Source organism: Taurulus bubalis (genome assembly GCF_910589615.1).
Source record: "Taurulus bubalis genome assembly, chromosome: 2".
Taxonomy (NCBI): Eukaryota; Metazoa; Chordata; class Actinopteri; order Perciformes; family Cottidae; genus Taurulus; species Taurulus bubalis.
The window spans coordinates 1,641,187-1,657,551 of NC_136590.1; the positions used below are offsets into that span (position 1 = coordinate 1,641,187).

At 42.5% G+C, this 16,365-nt stretch overlaps 1 protein-coding gene across 1 annotated transcript in view; it reads right to left on the reverse strand.

Moving 5' to 3' along the window:
- Positions 1–15,534, reverse strand: part of lcp2a (lymphocyte cytosolic protein 2a) — a gene marked incomplete at its 5' end in the record, with an annotated part of 17,013 nt that extends 1,479 nt beyond the window's left edge. The window contains 18 exons of the mRNA XM_079237200.1: positions 536–610; positions 1,281–1,363; positions 1,748–1,803; positions 5,475–5,571; positions 5,751–5,773; positions 5,859–5,969; positions 9,795–9,814; positions 10,125–10,150; positions 10,431–10,499; positions 10,606–10,654; positions 10,791–10,876; positions 11,195–11,390; positions 11,743–11,783; positions 12,805–12,830; positions 13,240–13,305; positions 13,994–14,040; positions 14,931–14,993; positions 15,457–15,534. Of these exons, the coding sequence (XP_079093326.1) occupies positions 536–610; positions 1,281–1,363; positions 1,748–1,803; positions 5,475–5,571; positions 5,751–5,773; positions 5,859–5,969; positions 9,795–9,814; positions 10,125–10,150; positions 10,431–10,499; positions 10,606–10,654; positions 10,791–10,876; positions 11,195–11,390; positions 11,743–11,783; positions 12,805–12,830; positions 13,240–13,305; positions 13,994–14,040; positions 14,931–14,993; positions 15,457–15,534 (1,212 nt within the window). The remainder of the gene's footprint in view (positions 1–535; positions 611–1,280; positions 1,364–1,747; positions 1,804–5,474; positions 5,572–5,750; positions 5,774–5,858; positions 5,970–9,794; positions 9,815–10,124; positions 10,151–10,430; positions 10,500–10,605; positions 10,655–10,790; positions 10,877–11,194; positions 11,391–11,742; positions 11,784–12,804; positions 12,831–13,239; positions 13,306–13,993; positions 14,041–14,930; positions 14,994–15,456) is intronic.
- Between the last annotated feature and the right edge of the window lie 831 nt (positions 15,535–16,365).

Below are 16,365 nucleotides of genomic sequence, written 5' to 3' on the forward strand. Positions count from 1 at the left end.
CACACACACACACACACACACACACACACACACACATACACACACACACACACACACACACACACATACACACACACACACACACACAGACACACACACACACACATGAGGGCGGGACTATACATGCAGAGTTTATGCTAATTTCACACCAAATGCTTTACTCGAGTGAGTTTACTCGTTTCAGAAGGGGGTGTGGCTTAACTCTGTCAAAACTATTATCATTTCCGCCATCCACCATGAAAATAATCATTATTTCTGCTTTATTATTTCCACAAATGTTGGAACATCAAACGCCCTTGTCTCTGGGTTCATAATGTATATAATTAAATATTATAGATACATATATAATATTATATACATATATGAATTTGCGCATCAGTCGGGTCTGTGCGTTGACTTTATATGAAATGTACTCGTGTGAAAAATTTGCAACGCTTTTGGTGTGAACGCAGCTTTAGGAAATACATTTCCCATGATGCTTCAGTGGGTCACACTGAAGGAAAACAGGAAGTGTTTACTTTTAGTTCTTTGTTACCTTGTTGACTCGTTTCAGACCTGCTTCTGCTTGACCTCTGGTCACTTTGCCCACGTACCAGCGAGGGTCCAGCTCCTATACACAGTACACGTATAAATACTACACACAGTACACGTATAAATACTACACACAGTACACGCATAAATACTACACACAGTACACCTATAAATACCACAGAGTACACATAAGCAATACTACACAAAGTATACAGTGAAATACTTATATCTGGTTTTACTGGTCTGAGCTTTCTGTTTTATTGCTTCACTTTGTCTCTCAGAGCACTTTGTAAACAATCAATAAAGTTATTATTATTATTGTTATTATTATTATTATTCAATTAACAAACACAAAGACAACAGCACCATCTGCTGGTCACACTGAAGAACGCCCACAGAAACACCTGTTCTGATGATAATTATAATATTAAAGTGTATTTGTATAGGACCACACGAATATAACGCGTAAACAAACCTGCCGACCAATTAAAGTTATAAAATAACTAACGATATAAAAGTAGATGGTGAGTCGTTCTTGTTTAACAGCAAAGAGGGGACCTCGGACTGGGAGCAGGTTTATGAGGACGCAGTTATTCAGATACATGAGGTCATGTAGTGCTTAAAAAATGTTAAACTCTGGTTAAGACATTAAGTATATCTCTGCACTTCAGTTCTGTGTAAGTTGGAGATTCAGGGTCCTCACATGAGCAGACAGACAAACATGTGTGTGTAGGAGTGTGTGTTGTTACCTTAGTGTTTGCTGTCGCAGGTGGAGGAGGACGGACCGACTGTCTGTCTGCTGCTACGAAGCTGCTTCTCTGTCCAGCCAACGCTGCACACACACACACACACACACACACACACACACACACACACACACACACACACACACACACACACACACACACCCACACACCTTGCTGATGGTAATATACTTGCTGCAGGGTGCAGAGCGCCCTCTAGTGGTGACACAGGGCCAGAAATACGAAAACAAATGAATAAAAGAGCACAATGAGAAAAAAAATATATGTTTTAATATATTGATATATTGATTAAGAGACAAATGTAAATAAGCCTCATTATGTATCTGTGACAGATGTATTTAGATTTGTGAACCAATAAGAAGGGTGCAGTAAACGCTTTTGAATACATATTTCATGTCGTGTCACCATTTCATACGGCGTGCCGTTATAGTTTCTATAATATTAGTTCTTACCAGACTGCAGCTTGTGAGGCAGAGATCCTGCAGTGGGAACGCTGGGCGGCAGACTGCTCAGAATCCAACAGGAGAAATACAATATTCATGAAACGTGACGTGATAAAAGATGAATGTTGAGCTCTCCTGGTGATATTTACACTGAATACGGTTTACTTGACACAGCAACTGGAATTGTTTTATTACAAATAATGTTTGTAATAATCTCCTCCAATGAATCGCCACCTTAACGTGGTGGAGGAGTTTGAGTGGCTCAGTGATCCCGGGAGCTATGTTGTCCGGGGCGTCAGCCCCTGGTAGGGTCTCCCAAGGCAAACAGGTCTCGGGGGAGAGCCCAGACTAAGAGCGGTTCAAAAAACCCTGATGATGTACGGCCCACGGAATGAAGCTACCTCGCCCGGACAAGGGAAACCGGGGCACCCTCCCGGAGCCAGACCCGGGAGGGGAGCTCGACGGCGAGCGTCTGGTGGCCGGGCTTTCACCCATGGGGCCCGGTCGGGCTCAGCCCGAAAAAAGATCATGGACCAGCAACCCTGTGGACTCACCACCCGCGGGGGGAAGCATCGGGGTCGGGTGCTATGCAGACCGGGCGGCGGGCCAGGCAGGAGACCTGGGCGAGCCGATCGCCGGCAGCATAGACTAGCTCTAGGGACGTGGAACGTCACCTCGCTAGCGGGGAAAGAGCCGGAGCTGGTGCAGGAGGTGGAGCGGTACCAGCTAGATTTAGTTGGGCTCACCTCCACGCACAGCATGGGCTCTGGAACCAAGCTCCTGGAGAAGGGTTGGACTTTGTCCTTTTCTGGAGTTGCTCAGGGTGAGAGGCGCCGGGCGGGAGTGGGGATACTCACGAGCCCCCGGCTGAGCGCTGCTATGTTGGAGTTTTCCCCGGAGAACGAGAGGGTCGCCTCCCTGCGCCTACGGGTTGCAGGGAGTAAAGCTCTGACTGTTGTCTGTGCTTATGCACCGAACAGCAGTTCGGAGTATCCGGCCTTCTTGGAGTCGGTGGGAGGGGTCCTGGAAAGGGCGCCGCCTGCCGACTCCATAGTTCTCCTGGGAGACTTCAACGCTCACGTGGGCAATGACAGAGAAACCTGGCGGGGCGTGATTGGGAGGAACGGCTTGCCCGATCTGAACCCGAATGGTGTTTTGTTGTTGGACTTCTGTGCTAGCCACAGTTTGTCCATAACGAACACCATGTTCGAGCATAAGGTGGCTCATAAGTGTACCTGGTACCAGAACACCTTAGGCCGGAGATCAATGATCGACTTTGTAGTCGTATCATCTGATCTGCGGCCGTATGTCTTGGACACTCGGGTGAAGAGAGGAGCAGAGCTGTCAACTGATCACCACCTGGTGGTGAGTTGGATCAGATGGCGGGGGAGTCGGCTAGAAAGACCTGGCAAGCCCAAACGTGTAGTGAGGGTGAACTGGGAACGTCTGGCGGAGGATCCTGTCCGGCAGGTCTTCAACTCCCACCTCCGGAAGAGCTTCTCACACATCCCGAGGGAGGCTGGGGACATGGAACCCGAGTGGACCATGTTCAAAGCCTCTATTGTGGACGCGGCTGCTCGGAGCTGTGGCCAGAAGGTCATCGGTGCCAGTCGTGGCGGCAACCCAAGAACCCGGTGGTGGACACCGGGGGTGAGGGAAGCCGTCAAACTGAAGAAGGAGGCCTTTCGGGCCTGGCTGGCCCAGGGGTCTCCTGAAGCAGCTGACTGGTACCGGCAGGCCAGAAGGGCTGCAGCTGCGATGGTCGCGGATGCTAAAACTCGGGCATGGGAGGAGTTCGGGGAGGCCATGGAGAAGGACTTTCGGTTGGCCTCAAGGAAGTTCTGGCAAACCATCCGACGGCTCAGGAAGGGAAAGCAGGGCCTACCCCAGGCTGTTCTCAGCGGGGGGGGGGAACTGCTGACCCGGACTGGGGACATCGTCGGGCGGTGGAAAGAGCACTTTGAGGAACTCCTAAACCCGGCTAACATGTCCCCCGGAGAGGGGGCAGCGCCGGAAGTCTTTGGGGTGGTTTCTCCCATATCCCTGGCAGAGGTCGCTAAGGTAGTCAAAAAGCTCCTTGGTGGCAAGGCGCCAGGGGTGGATGAGATCCACCCTGAGATGCTGAAAGCGCTGGACATTGTTGGGCTGTCTTGGTTGACACGCCTTTTCAGTGTCGCATGGGGGTCGGGAACAGTGCCCATGGACTGGCAGACCGGGGTGGTGGTTCCCATCTTCAAGAAGGGGGACCGGAGAGTGTGCTCAAACTATCGTGGCATCACACTGCTCAGCCTCCCGGGAAAAGCTTATGCCAGGGTGCTGGAAGGGAGGCTCCGACCGCTTGTCGAACCTCAGATTCAAGACGAGCAGTGCGGATTCCGTCCCGGTCGTGGAACAGTGGACCAGCTCTTTACCCTTGCAAGACTACTGGAGGGGTCCTGGGAGTTTGCCCAACCAGTCTACATGTGCTTTGTGGACTTGGAGAAGGCTTTCGACCGGGTCCCTCGGGGGGTTTTGTGGGGGGTGCTGCGGGAGTATGGGGTGCCGGACCCGTTGGCACGGGCTATCCGGTCTTTGTACGCCTGCAGTAGGAGCTGTGTTCGTATCCTCGGTAGTAAGTCAGACACGTTCCCGGTGGGTGTTGGCCTCCGCCAGGGCTGCCCTTTATCACCGGTCCTGTTCGTGACCTTCATGGACAGGATATCTAGGCGCAGCCAGGGGGCGGAGAGGATCCGGTTCGGGAGTCTCGGGATCGCCTCTCTGCTGTTCGCGGATGATGTGGTCCTGTTTGCCTCCTCGGATTGTGACCTCCAGCATTCACTGGGGCGTTTTGCAGCCGAGTGTGAAGCGGCAGGGATGAGAGTTAGCGCCTCCAAATCTGAGGCCATGGTGCTCTGCCGGAAACCGGTGGATTGCTCCCTCCAGGTGGGGACAAACTGCCTACCCCAAGCGAAGGAGTTCAAGTATCTCGGGGTCTTGTTCACGAGTGAGGGTAAGGTGGAGCGGGAGATCGACAGACGGATCGGTGCGGCTGCAGCAATAAAACAGGCGCTGTACCGGTCCGTCCTGGTGAAGAGGGAGCTGAGCCGGAAGGCGAAGCTCTCCATTTACTGGTCGGTCTACGTTCCAACCCTCACCTATGGTCACGAACTCTGGGTCGTGACCGAAAGAACGAGATCTCGAATACAAGCGGCCGAAATGAGCTTCCTCCGCAGGGTGGCCGGGCTCACCCTTAGAGATAGGGTAAGGAGCTCGGACATCAGGAGGGAGCTTGGAGTCGAGTCGCTGCTCCTTCGTGTCGAAAGGAGTCAGCTGAGGTGGTTCGGGCATCTAGTCAGGATGCCTCCTGGACGCCTCCCATTAGAGGTTTTCCAGGCACGTCCAACTGGTAGGAGACCCCGGGGAAGACCGAGGACACGCTGGAGGGATTATATCTCCCGGCTGGCCTTGGAACGCCTCGGGATCCCCCAGAATGGGCTGGAAAGTGTTGCGGGTGAGAGGGAGGCCTGGGTCGGCCTGCTGAACCTGCTGCCACCGCGACCCGACCCCGGATAAGCGGCTGATAATGGATGGATGGATGGATGTTTGTAATACAGAGGTTGACGTTCTAACAACAGAGACAGAGTGGAGTTCCACAGGGCTGCGTTCTGGTATCCCTCGTTTATTTATTGGATTCACCCAATTTTGTCAAGTTTCCTGTTTCATTGCGGAAGTTCACACCCACTGTATTGTTTCATACCTGTCTCCTTGGTGTGAAGGGAGCCCATGGAGCCCGGGGAGCCCGGGGCGGGGTGGTAGACTCTTACCGGGGAGGGGGAAGGTGTTGTGTTTAGGAGCTGGAAGAGATAATACGTATTTAAAGAACCGACAATGACATTATATGGGATATATTTGAGTTCATGAAAGAGAAAAATAAAAACATCTCACCTTCGTTCTGCTGGCGAGAGACAAGAGAAGAAGAGGATCAGATCTCGTTCTGGATCAATAAAACAAAAACATCACAATAAAGCTCCACTTACCTCTCTCCTCACGTCAAACCTGTGAAACACAACAACAACCTGGTTATCATCCAGCAGCTCTAATGCGTTTGACCTTCAACATGAAGCAGAGAACATGAGGTGACCTGCTGGGAGGAGGCCGGGCGGAGGAGTTGCTCCTGCTGACGGAGGTGGAGGCCAGAGGGAGGACAGGGGGTTTGGACCAGGTGGGGGGGTCGGGGGAGTCCAGCTGAGGCCTGAGCACATGAAGGTTATGAGTATAACAGATTATGAATAACTCCTTTCACTGTAAATATATCTTGCCTTCTTATTATAGGATCACTGTTACGTCATAAAATGTATATATAACAATCAATCTATGAATCATGCTCTGCTTGGAGTTTGAACTAAAGATTTGATTATCTTAATATTTAATATTTATTGTTTTTGTTCACAGCACAAACACTTATATTTAATTATAACGTATTGCGAGTTTGTAGCTGTGCTCCCATGCAAACATAACTTTCTGCTAAAAACGAAACTACTTTCGTTCATAACTTTCAGCTGCAATGGAATGATGCAATGCCAGTTGGTGGATATTTATGGATGTAATCACGTGTTTTGGACTAAATCTTTAATGGGATTTATTTTTATTGGACCTTTACAACGTAACAACGCCATTTTTGTTGGAATATTATGGATTTATGGATCAATATGAGGCGTCATCGGTGAGTTGTCTTGATTTTCAAATCGCTTGTTTGTTTGTTGTTGTCTGACAAAAGTATTGATTGTAGCTGCTGTGGTGGTCTGATCTTGAAACGGAGTGGACAGCTGGAATCACAAGAATCGTAGGTTTCCAGAAACATATGGCACTCGTACCGAACTATAAATAGATGTACAGCGTACAACGGAATGTACAACGGAATGTACAGTGTATAGTTGAAATGGGCGCCCACGCGACAGCAGAACGTTAAAAGGTTAAACATAACTTATTGTTTCTTAAACATAACGTATTGCTTCTTAAACATAACTTAATACTTCATAAACATAACGTATTGCTTCTTAAACATAACGTATTGCTTCTTAAACATAACATATTGCTTCTTAAACATAACGTATTGCTTCATAAACATAACTTATTGTTTCTTAAACATAACTTATTACTTCTTAAACATAACTTATTGTTTCTTGAACATAACTTATTGTTTCTTAAACATGAGTTATTGCTTCTTAAACATAACTTATTGTTTTTTAAACATAACTTATTACTTCTTAAACATAACTTATTACTTCTTAAACATAACTTATTGTTTCTTAAACATAATGTGTTGCTTCTTAAACATAACGTATTACTTCTTAAACATAATGTATTGCTTCTTAATTATAACTTATTACTTCTTAAACATAACATATTGCTTCATAAACATAACGTATTGCTTCATGAACATAACGTATTGCTTCGTAAACATAACGTATCGCTTCTTAAACATAACTTATTGCTTCTTAAACATAACGTATCGCTTCTTAAACATAACTTATTGCTTCTTAAACATAACGTATTGCTTCTTAAACATAACTTATTGCTTCTTAAACACAACGTATTGCTTCATAAACATAACGTATTGCTTCTTAAACATAATTTATTGCTTCTTAAACATAACGTATTGCTTCTTAAACATAACTTATTGCTTCATAAACATCACTTATTGCTTCTTAAACATAATGTATTGCTTCATAAACATAACGTATTGCTTCTTAAACATAACTTATTGCTTCATAAACATAACGTATTGCTTCTTTAACATAACGTATTGCTTCTTAAACATAACGTTTTGCTTCTTAAACATAATTTATTGCTTCATAAACATAACGTATTGCTTCATAAACATAACGTGTTGCTTCTTAAACATAACGTATTGCTTCATAAACATAACATATTGCTTCTTAAACATAACGTATTGCTTCTTAAACATAACGTATTGCTTCTTAAACATAACGTATTGCTTCATAAACATAACGTATTGCTTCTTAAACATAACGTATTGCTTCTTAAACATAACGTATTGCTTCATAAACATAACGTATTGCTTCATAAACATAACGTATTGCTTCTTAAACATAACGTATTGCTTCCTAAACATAACTTAATACTTCATAAACATAACATATTGCTTCATAAACATAGCGTATTGCTTCATGAACATAACATATTGCTTCATAAACACAACGTATTGCTTCATGAACATAACTTATTGCTTCATAAACATAACGTATTGCTTCATAAACATAAAGTGTTGCTTCTTAAACATAACGTATTGCTTCATAAACATAACGTATTGCTTCTTAAACATAACGTATTGCTTCTTAAACATAACTTAATACTTCATAAACATAACGTATTGGTTCTTAAACATAACTTAATACTTCATAAACATAACATTTTGCTTCTTAAACATAACGTATTGCTTCTTAAACATAACTTAATACTTCATAAACATAACGTATTGCTTCTTAAACATAACGTATTGCTTCTTAAACAAAACATATTGCTTCTGAAACATAACGTATTGCTTCATAAACATAACGTATTGCTTCTTAAACAAAACATATTGCTTCATAAACATAACTTATTGCTTCATAAACATAGCGTATTGCTTCATGAACATAACGTATTGCTTCATGAACGCAACGTATTGCTTCATGAACATAACGTATTGCTTCATAAACACAACGTATTGCTTCATGAACATAACGTATTGCTTCTTAAACATAACTTATTGTTTCATAAACATAACTTATTGCTTCATGAACATAACGTATTGCTTCATAAACATAACGTATTGCTTCTTAAACATAACTTATTGCTTCATAAACATAACGTATTGCTTCATGAACATAACGTATTGCTTCATAAACATAACGTATTGCTTCATAAACATAATGTATTGCTTCATGAACATAACGTATTGCTTCTTAAATATAACTTATTGCTTCATAAACATAACGTATTGCTTCATGAACATAACGTATTGCTTCATAAACATAACGTATTGCTTCTTAAACATAACTTATTGCTTCATGAACATAACGTATTGCTTCATAAACATAACGTATTGCTTCTTAAACATAACTTATTGCTTCATAAACATAACGTATTGCTTCATGAACATAACGTATTGCTTCATAAACATAACGTATTGCTTCATAAACATAATGTATTGCTTCATGAACATAACGTATTGCTTCTTAAATATAACTTATTGCTTCATAAACATAACTTATTGCTTCATGAACATAACGTATTGCTTCATAAACATAACGTATTGCTTCTTAAACAAAACATATTGCTTCTGAAACATAACGTATTGCTTCATAAACATAACGTATTGCTTCTTAAACATAACTTATTGCTTCATAAACATAACTTATTGCTTCATGAACATAACATATTGCTTCATAAACATAACGTATTGCTTCTTAAACATAACTTAATACTTCATAAACATAACTTATTGCTTCATGAACATAACGTATTGCTTCATAAACAAAACGTATTGCTTCTTAAACATAACTTATTGCTTCATAAACATAACTTATTGCTTCATAAACATAACTTATTGCTTCATGAACATAACGTATTGCTTCATAAACATAACGTATTGCTTCATGAACATAACGTATTGCTTCATAAACATAACGTATTGCTTCATAAACATAACTTATTGCTTCTTAAACATAACTTATTGCTTCATAAACATAACTTATTGCTTCATGAACATAACGTATTGCTTCATAAACATAACGTATTGCTTCATGAACATAACGTATTGCTTCATAAACATAACTTATTGCTTCATGAACATAACTTATTGCTTCATAAACATAACTTATTGCTTCATGAACATAACGTATTGCTTCATAAACATAACGTATTGCTTCTTAAACACAAGACCGTGTCATCTGCATAATGATAGATATTATAAGTGTTGACAGGACCCTACTGGTGAAGTGTAAATAGAAGGGGACCCAGCACAGAGCCCTGTGGTGCCCCTTTATTTAGTCCACAGTGGGTTTGGACTCACCTCCGAGGATGTGGGCCCAGCTGAGAGGAAACAGAAATATAATTAAAATAATAAAGTATTTGAAGAAAAATACAGGCAGGCTTTCAGTCTGGAGTTCCTCAGGGTTCAGGTCTTGGACCCTTTTTATTTTGCTTTTTCTACATTTCTCATGAAATCAGTTTGCTGGAAATTACTGAATGTGAATTTCTGACAAAAAATATATGTATATATATATATATATATATATATATATATATATATATATATATATATATATATATATATATATATATATACATATTCACATGGATCCAGCTGATAAATACAATTTGTTTCAAAAGAAAAACTCACCTTGTCCACTGTGTTGCGATGAGGTCCTTTGGATCGGAGAGAATGATGAAAACATCACATTAATACATTTATACTCGCTATAGATGGAGAATACATCACATTCAATCTGATTCAATCTTTTTTGTTCTGTTTGTTACATTATTTTGTGAAATAGTAAACACCAAGAGTTGTTTCTTGCAGAGGTTAGATGATGAGTGAGTTATAACGTTTTTAGTATTATTATAATTGGTAAGTAGACATGGTAAGGAAATATTAACTAATCAGCAACAGTAATAAATAAAAAGAAGCATCGGGGTTCAGGTTCACCTCTGACGGGGGACAGGTTCAGTCCTGAATCTCGACCTGGTTTTTTGCCCCGGAAGATCTGCGGCGGCCCTGAAGGAACTGAACACAGAACCAGTGTTTGATCCGCGATCAGCTGCCCTGAACCAGGAATACAGACCTCTCTCCCTTAATAAGACATCAGTTGAAGTGGACTCACGTTTTTCTCCCCGACCGCCTGGGGAGCGGTCTCTTCTGGGCTCTGCTGGCTTCACACAAACACACAGGCGGACCTTTAATTAACTGGTTTCAACTGGTTTGAACACGTTTAATTAACTGGTTTCAACATGTTTAATTAACTGGTTTCAACTGGTTTGAACACAAATGTTTCAACAGGAGCCTCACCATCCGGAGGGACGATGCAGACGGGGTGGAGGCTGGGGGGCGGGGACTCACAGCAGGGGGCGTGCACCTGGAGGACACATGGCTATCTACACACACACACACATATATGAAGGTATTAGTCGGTGTGTTAAAACCCGGAGAACCCGGAGAGAACCCACGCTGACCCAGAACACACAGACGCCATGCAGAAGGACCGTCCGGCCCGGGAATCGAACCCCGGCCCCTCCTTGCCGTGATTCTGAGAATAAGGTTTTCAAATTTGAAATAAAGAAGAAGAATGTAATACTGAAGACCTGAAGATACAACTTACTCAACAAAATACTACACAAAGTACTACGTGGTGCTCGTGGATGAGTGCCTCTGGTGTGTTCAGGTACAGCAGTAAATCTGAAGCATGCGCATACCTATGTAAACGCTGTCCGCGATGGGCAGCGTGGGGCACAGCTTGTGGACCAGGTCCTCGGGGTGCTCCGTTGGGGGGGGCTCATAGTCGTTGGCCCCGTCCGGGTCTTCGTTGGGGGACTCGTAGTCTCCGCCGCTGCCGCCGTCTTCATCGCCGCTGAATGGACTCTCGTAGTCATCGTCAAACTCTTCATCATCCTGACGGATGGAGAGGAGGAAAGATTTAGGTCCTCTATTGCAGTACTAATACATAAGTACTAATACCACACTGTGACAATACTCTGATACAGCAAAAGTACTAATACCACACTGTAAAAAATACTCTGTTACAGTTAAATGTTCCTTCAGTAAAGGTATATCAGGATTATGATTATTATAACTCGATGAAATAATCATTTATAACATCAGAGTTCATAAACTCTTCATATGTTTTGTATAATCTGTAAAGTAAACAATCCCCCAAACAAAATAAATAAACATGAGACAGAAGAAAACAAAATATCTTTCTGTTAAAATTACACAAAGAGAGAAAAATAAAAACACGACTTACAAACTCGTCTTCAGCCCAACCCTGAACGTCAGGAGGCGCATCTGCAGGGAGCAATATTATCTGTGTATTTATTACATTATTTTATATATATATATATATATATATATATATATATATATATATATATATATATATATATATATATATATATATATATATTGTATTATATGTGTGTGTGTGTGTGTATAAATACATATATAATAATTTATATATATATATATAGAGAGAGAGAGAGAGAGAGAGAGAGAGAGAGAGAAAATAAAAATAATTTCAGATAAATAAATATGACTATGAAAATAATACGTGAAAGCAATTAAACTTAAACTTACAAGACATGCAGTACATGTACATATAGTACATTCAACCAGTGTTGTACTTAAATTGACACTGCAGTACTGTCTCAAGAGTCCAATTTCACTTAATTGGTCCCAAAAAATATTATTTAGTTCATACTCTTCCATGCCAGCAGGTGGCAGTAGGTAGTGCGATAATTACCGTGTTCATTTAAGATATTAGAATTAGGTTATGGGGAAGAACGGCGACGGAGAAATAAAATGCAGACTCTGAGCCAACCCCTGGGCGTCTGACCCGGATGGAAAGCCCCGTACAGTGTGAGCTCCAGGCAGTGAAAGTTATCCTTCGTTTGGATTCACTTTCACCGGGGAGCCGACTGCCGGTGTGCTTGGTGTGGGGGGGAAGCTAGCAAACAGCGTTAGCAGAGTGAAAGCGAGACGCCAAGACTTTACCAGCAGACCTATCTCTGTGTTGACTGAGGTTGTGCGCATGGTTAACTTTGTAAAGACAAGACCTATATAAAGCCTATATGTTGCATGTTTATGTGAGGGAATGGGCCTGTTGCGTCCGGTGGTCGCCTCGCAGCACAGTGCTGCCGTGTGTCTGAGGAACTGAAAGTGTCTGAGTGCACGGCTCATACATGGTGGACGTGTTTCAGCACCTGAATGAAATCCTGCTCACAAGCACAGACACAATACATCGCTCTAAAGGCAGCAACATGTTCATATATTCAATAACACAAGAATGATTCATCGTTAAAGGTTGTACCTGGTTCATGATATTTTGGTGTTGATCTGTGATGGAAAGAAAACATTATTATTATTATTATTATTATTATTAGTAGTAGTAGTAGTAGTAGTATTTCTCATCATGAACTACAAGGTTGAATGCTATTATCTGTAATAATCTTTAAAAACATAGTAATGTTAACAAAAGTACACCTACAGTTAGCATTAGACTGTAATATTAGCATTAATATCTTATAACTTACAGTATCTGGTACTCCTTAAAGTACTACATTGTAGTACATCACTTCAAACTAGATAAACAAGTGTTCCTTAAGAGAAAGAAGGAACCTCAATGTCTTCATGTTAGATATATTTATAAATAGGAAGATTAATCATCTACGAAAACAGAAGTATTCTAAATATAAATCCATAAAACCTGAACATTTCATTTACAATAATGAAACAGTATTCTTACTTTTTACCAAACAGCCCTCTTTTCTCCTCCTTCTTGCTGATTTCAATGCTGAACTTTGAGACCATCCTGACGAATAAAGGTTGTTATCAGACACAAATAAGTTATTAAAAACTTTGAATAAACGTTATTCAAAGAGACAAATAAAAGTTATTCAAACAGCTTCATGTGTTAAAGCTGCATTCTCTCTCCTGACCACCAGGGGGCGACTCCTTTGGTTGTATAGAAGTATATGCTTCATGTGTTAAAGCTGCATTCTCTCTCCTGACCACCAGGGGGCGACTCCTCTGGTTGTATAGAAGTATATGCTTCATGTGTTAAAGCTGCATTCTCTCTCCTCACCACCAGGGGGCGACTCCTCTGGTTGTATAGAAGTATATGCTTCATGTGTTAAAGCTGCATTCTCTCTACTGACCACCAGGGGGCGACTCCTCTGGTTGTATAGAAGTCTATGCTTCATGTGTGAACGCTGCATTCTCTCTCCTGACCACCAGGGGGCGACTCCTCTGGTTGTATAGAAGTCTATGCTTCATGTGTGAACGCTGCATTACTTCCTGGTTCCAGTAGCAGAGCACAGAAGCTCCTCCCACTCCGCCGCCTTCATCTCTGCGCTGAAGGGTGCGTTTGTATTTAATATCTGCTGCAGGTTCTTCACCGGTTTAATAACGAAGATTATTGCTTATGATGCAATAATAATCAATAATCAACATGATCAATGGAGAGATCAATATGCAATGATCAGCTGATCTGGACTCACGGAGCATGAAGTTTAGGGAACTTCTGGAGGTCGTTGTCACTCAGATTCTACAGAGCAGAGAAAACTGTTTATTCACATGACGACATTTTATAGTCTCTACCTCCTCCTCTCCTTCTCTACATCCTCCTCCTCCTTTCCTCCTCTCCTTCTCTACCTCCTTCTCTCCTCTCCTCCTCTCCTTCTCTACCTCCTTCTCTTCTCTCCTTCTCTCCTTCTCTACATCCTCCTCCTTCTCGCCTTCTCTCCTTCTCCTCCTCCTCCTCCCCCTCTCCTTCTCTCCTTCTCTACCTCCTTCTCTTCTCTCCTTCTCTCCTTCTCTACATCCTCCTCCTTCTCGCCTTCTCTCCTTCTCCTCCTCCTCCTCCCCCTCTCCTTCTCTCCTTCTCTACATCCTCCTCCTCCTCTCCTCCTCTCCTTCTCCTTCTTCTCTCCTCCTATCCATCTCTACATCCGCCTCCTCCTCTCCTCCTCTCCTCTACCTCCTCTCCTCCTCTCTTTCTTTACTTTCTCCTCCTCCTCTCCTCTACCCCTTCTCCTCCTCTCCTCCTCCTCTCCTATACCTGCTCCTCTCATTTTCTACCTCCTCTCCTTCTCTACCTCCTCCTCCTCTCCTTCTCTACCTCCTCCTCCTCTCCTATACCTGCTCCTCTCATTTTCTATCTCCTCTCCTCCTCCTCTCCTATACCTGCTCTTCTCATTTTCTACCTCCTCTCCTTCTCTACCTCCTCCTCCTCTCCTATACCTGCTCCTCTCCTTTTCTACATCCTCCTTCTTCTCTACATCCGCCTCCTCTTCCTCTCCTCCTCTACCTACTTCTCCCCATATCCCCTTCTCTTCCTCCTCCTCCTCTCCTTCTCTCCTTTCCTTCTCTACCTCCTCCTCTCCTCTCCATAAAGGAGGATTTCAGGAACAGTTTATTCATATTTTTATGACTCACAACGAATCTTGATCCAGTGATTGAGTTCTTCATCACCACTTTATCACAACCAGAGAGATTCATCTAGAACACAGCAGGAGCATCATGGCTTTTATTTAAATGAAAAATATATATCACAATATATATACATATAAATATGTATATCAAATACAGGTGTTTTTTTTTTGTCTCTCCGTCTCTTTGTATCTTTGTATCTTTGTCTCTTCTCTTTGTCTCTTAGGCAGGTAACGGTAGTGATGTCATAGTCTGATCACATGTAAAGTAATACTAATCAATGATAATCACTGAGATCATTGATCAGCTGAGATCTTACAACTCAAGAAAGACTGTTTGTTTACATCCAAGAATCATATAACAATAATTCTCTTTTTTCTCACAAAATAATCAAAAAGAAGCGATAAGAGTATTGATGGTTCTTGTATTGTATTATATAGTATTGATCGAACACTAACAGCTGTATCAGAGAGACGTCTACACCGAATAAAACCAGCTATCAGTTTCTCCCAGAAGAAGAAGAAGAACTCACCCTCTTCAGGTAGTCTGCCAGCTGTTGTGGGCTCCACCCCGTCACCTCCGCCCTGGAGGGCACTCGGTCAGAGCTCATCCTGCGTCCTCAACGAGAGGAGAGCACCATCCACCTGCTCTTCTTCTTCAGCTCTTCTTCTTCAGCTCTTCTTCACGGCCTCGCTCCTCAACGCTCCGTCCTGAGAAATGTGAATCTTATAGAAGTCACAGAAAGTCTTCAGAAGGTTTTACTTCCTTTAAAAGTCCACGTTGTTGTTGTTGCGAGGAGAGGAAGGCAAAAGACAGACGCCGAGTCGTTGAGGAACCAAAATGGCTTCCTTCTTTCTTCCTCTCTCTCTCTCTTCCTCTGTCTCGCGTTCCTCCCTCCATCTCAGAGGAAGTGACTGAGCCGGGGTCTGACCACAGAGCGGAACCGTTGCACCAACGCGCCGACGACAGGAAGCTGCAGACTCTGGATCAGTGAGAGAGCTCATCGGATCTCAGCAGCGACATGAACGCTGACCTCGGGTCAGATCAACGGAGTCGTCATGCACCAAACTGCAGCTTTCGTGAACGTAAAGTACATTTACAAGTACTACGCTTGTGAGGTACTTGTACTTCACTTCCACGACATGACAGAGGGAGATACTTCACGACGTTTTAATGTTTTAATTTACTTCCTGGTTTCTGCCCCACAGCTGTTCTTCGGCGGGAAACCCCGTCATGTTGGCCAAATATACATATAAATATATATATATAAATATTTCTACATATATATATTATATACACACACATATATTATATATAATATGCATTATATATATACACATTATATTTATATTATTGAATTTGTTTCTCTCTGGGTTCTAGCACCCTCTGCTGGTTAACGGTTGTATCTGCAGTGTGAATTGATTTTAAACGTCACAATAAT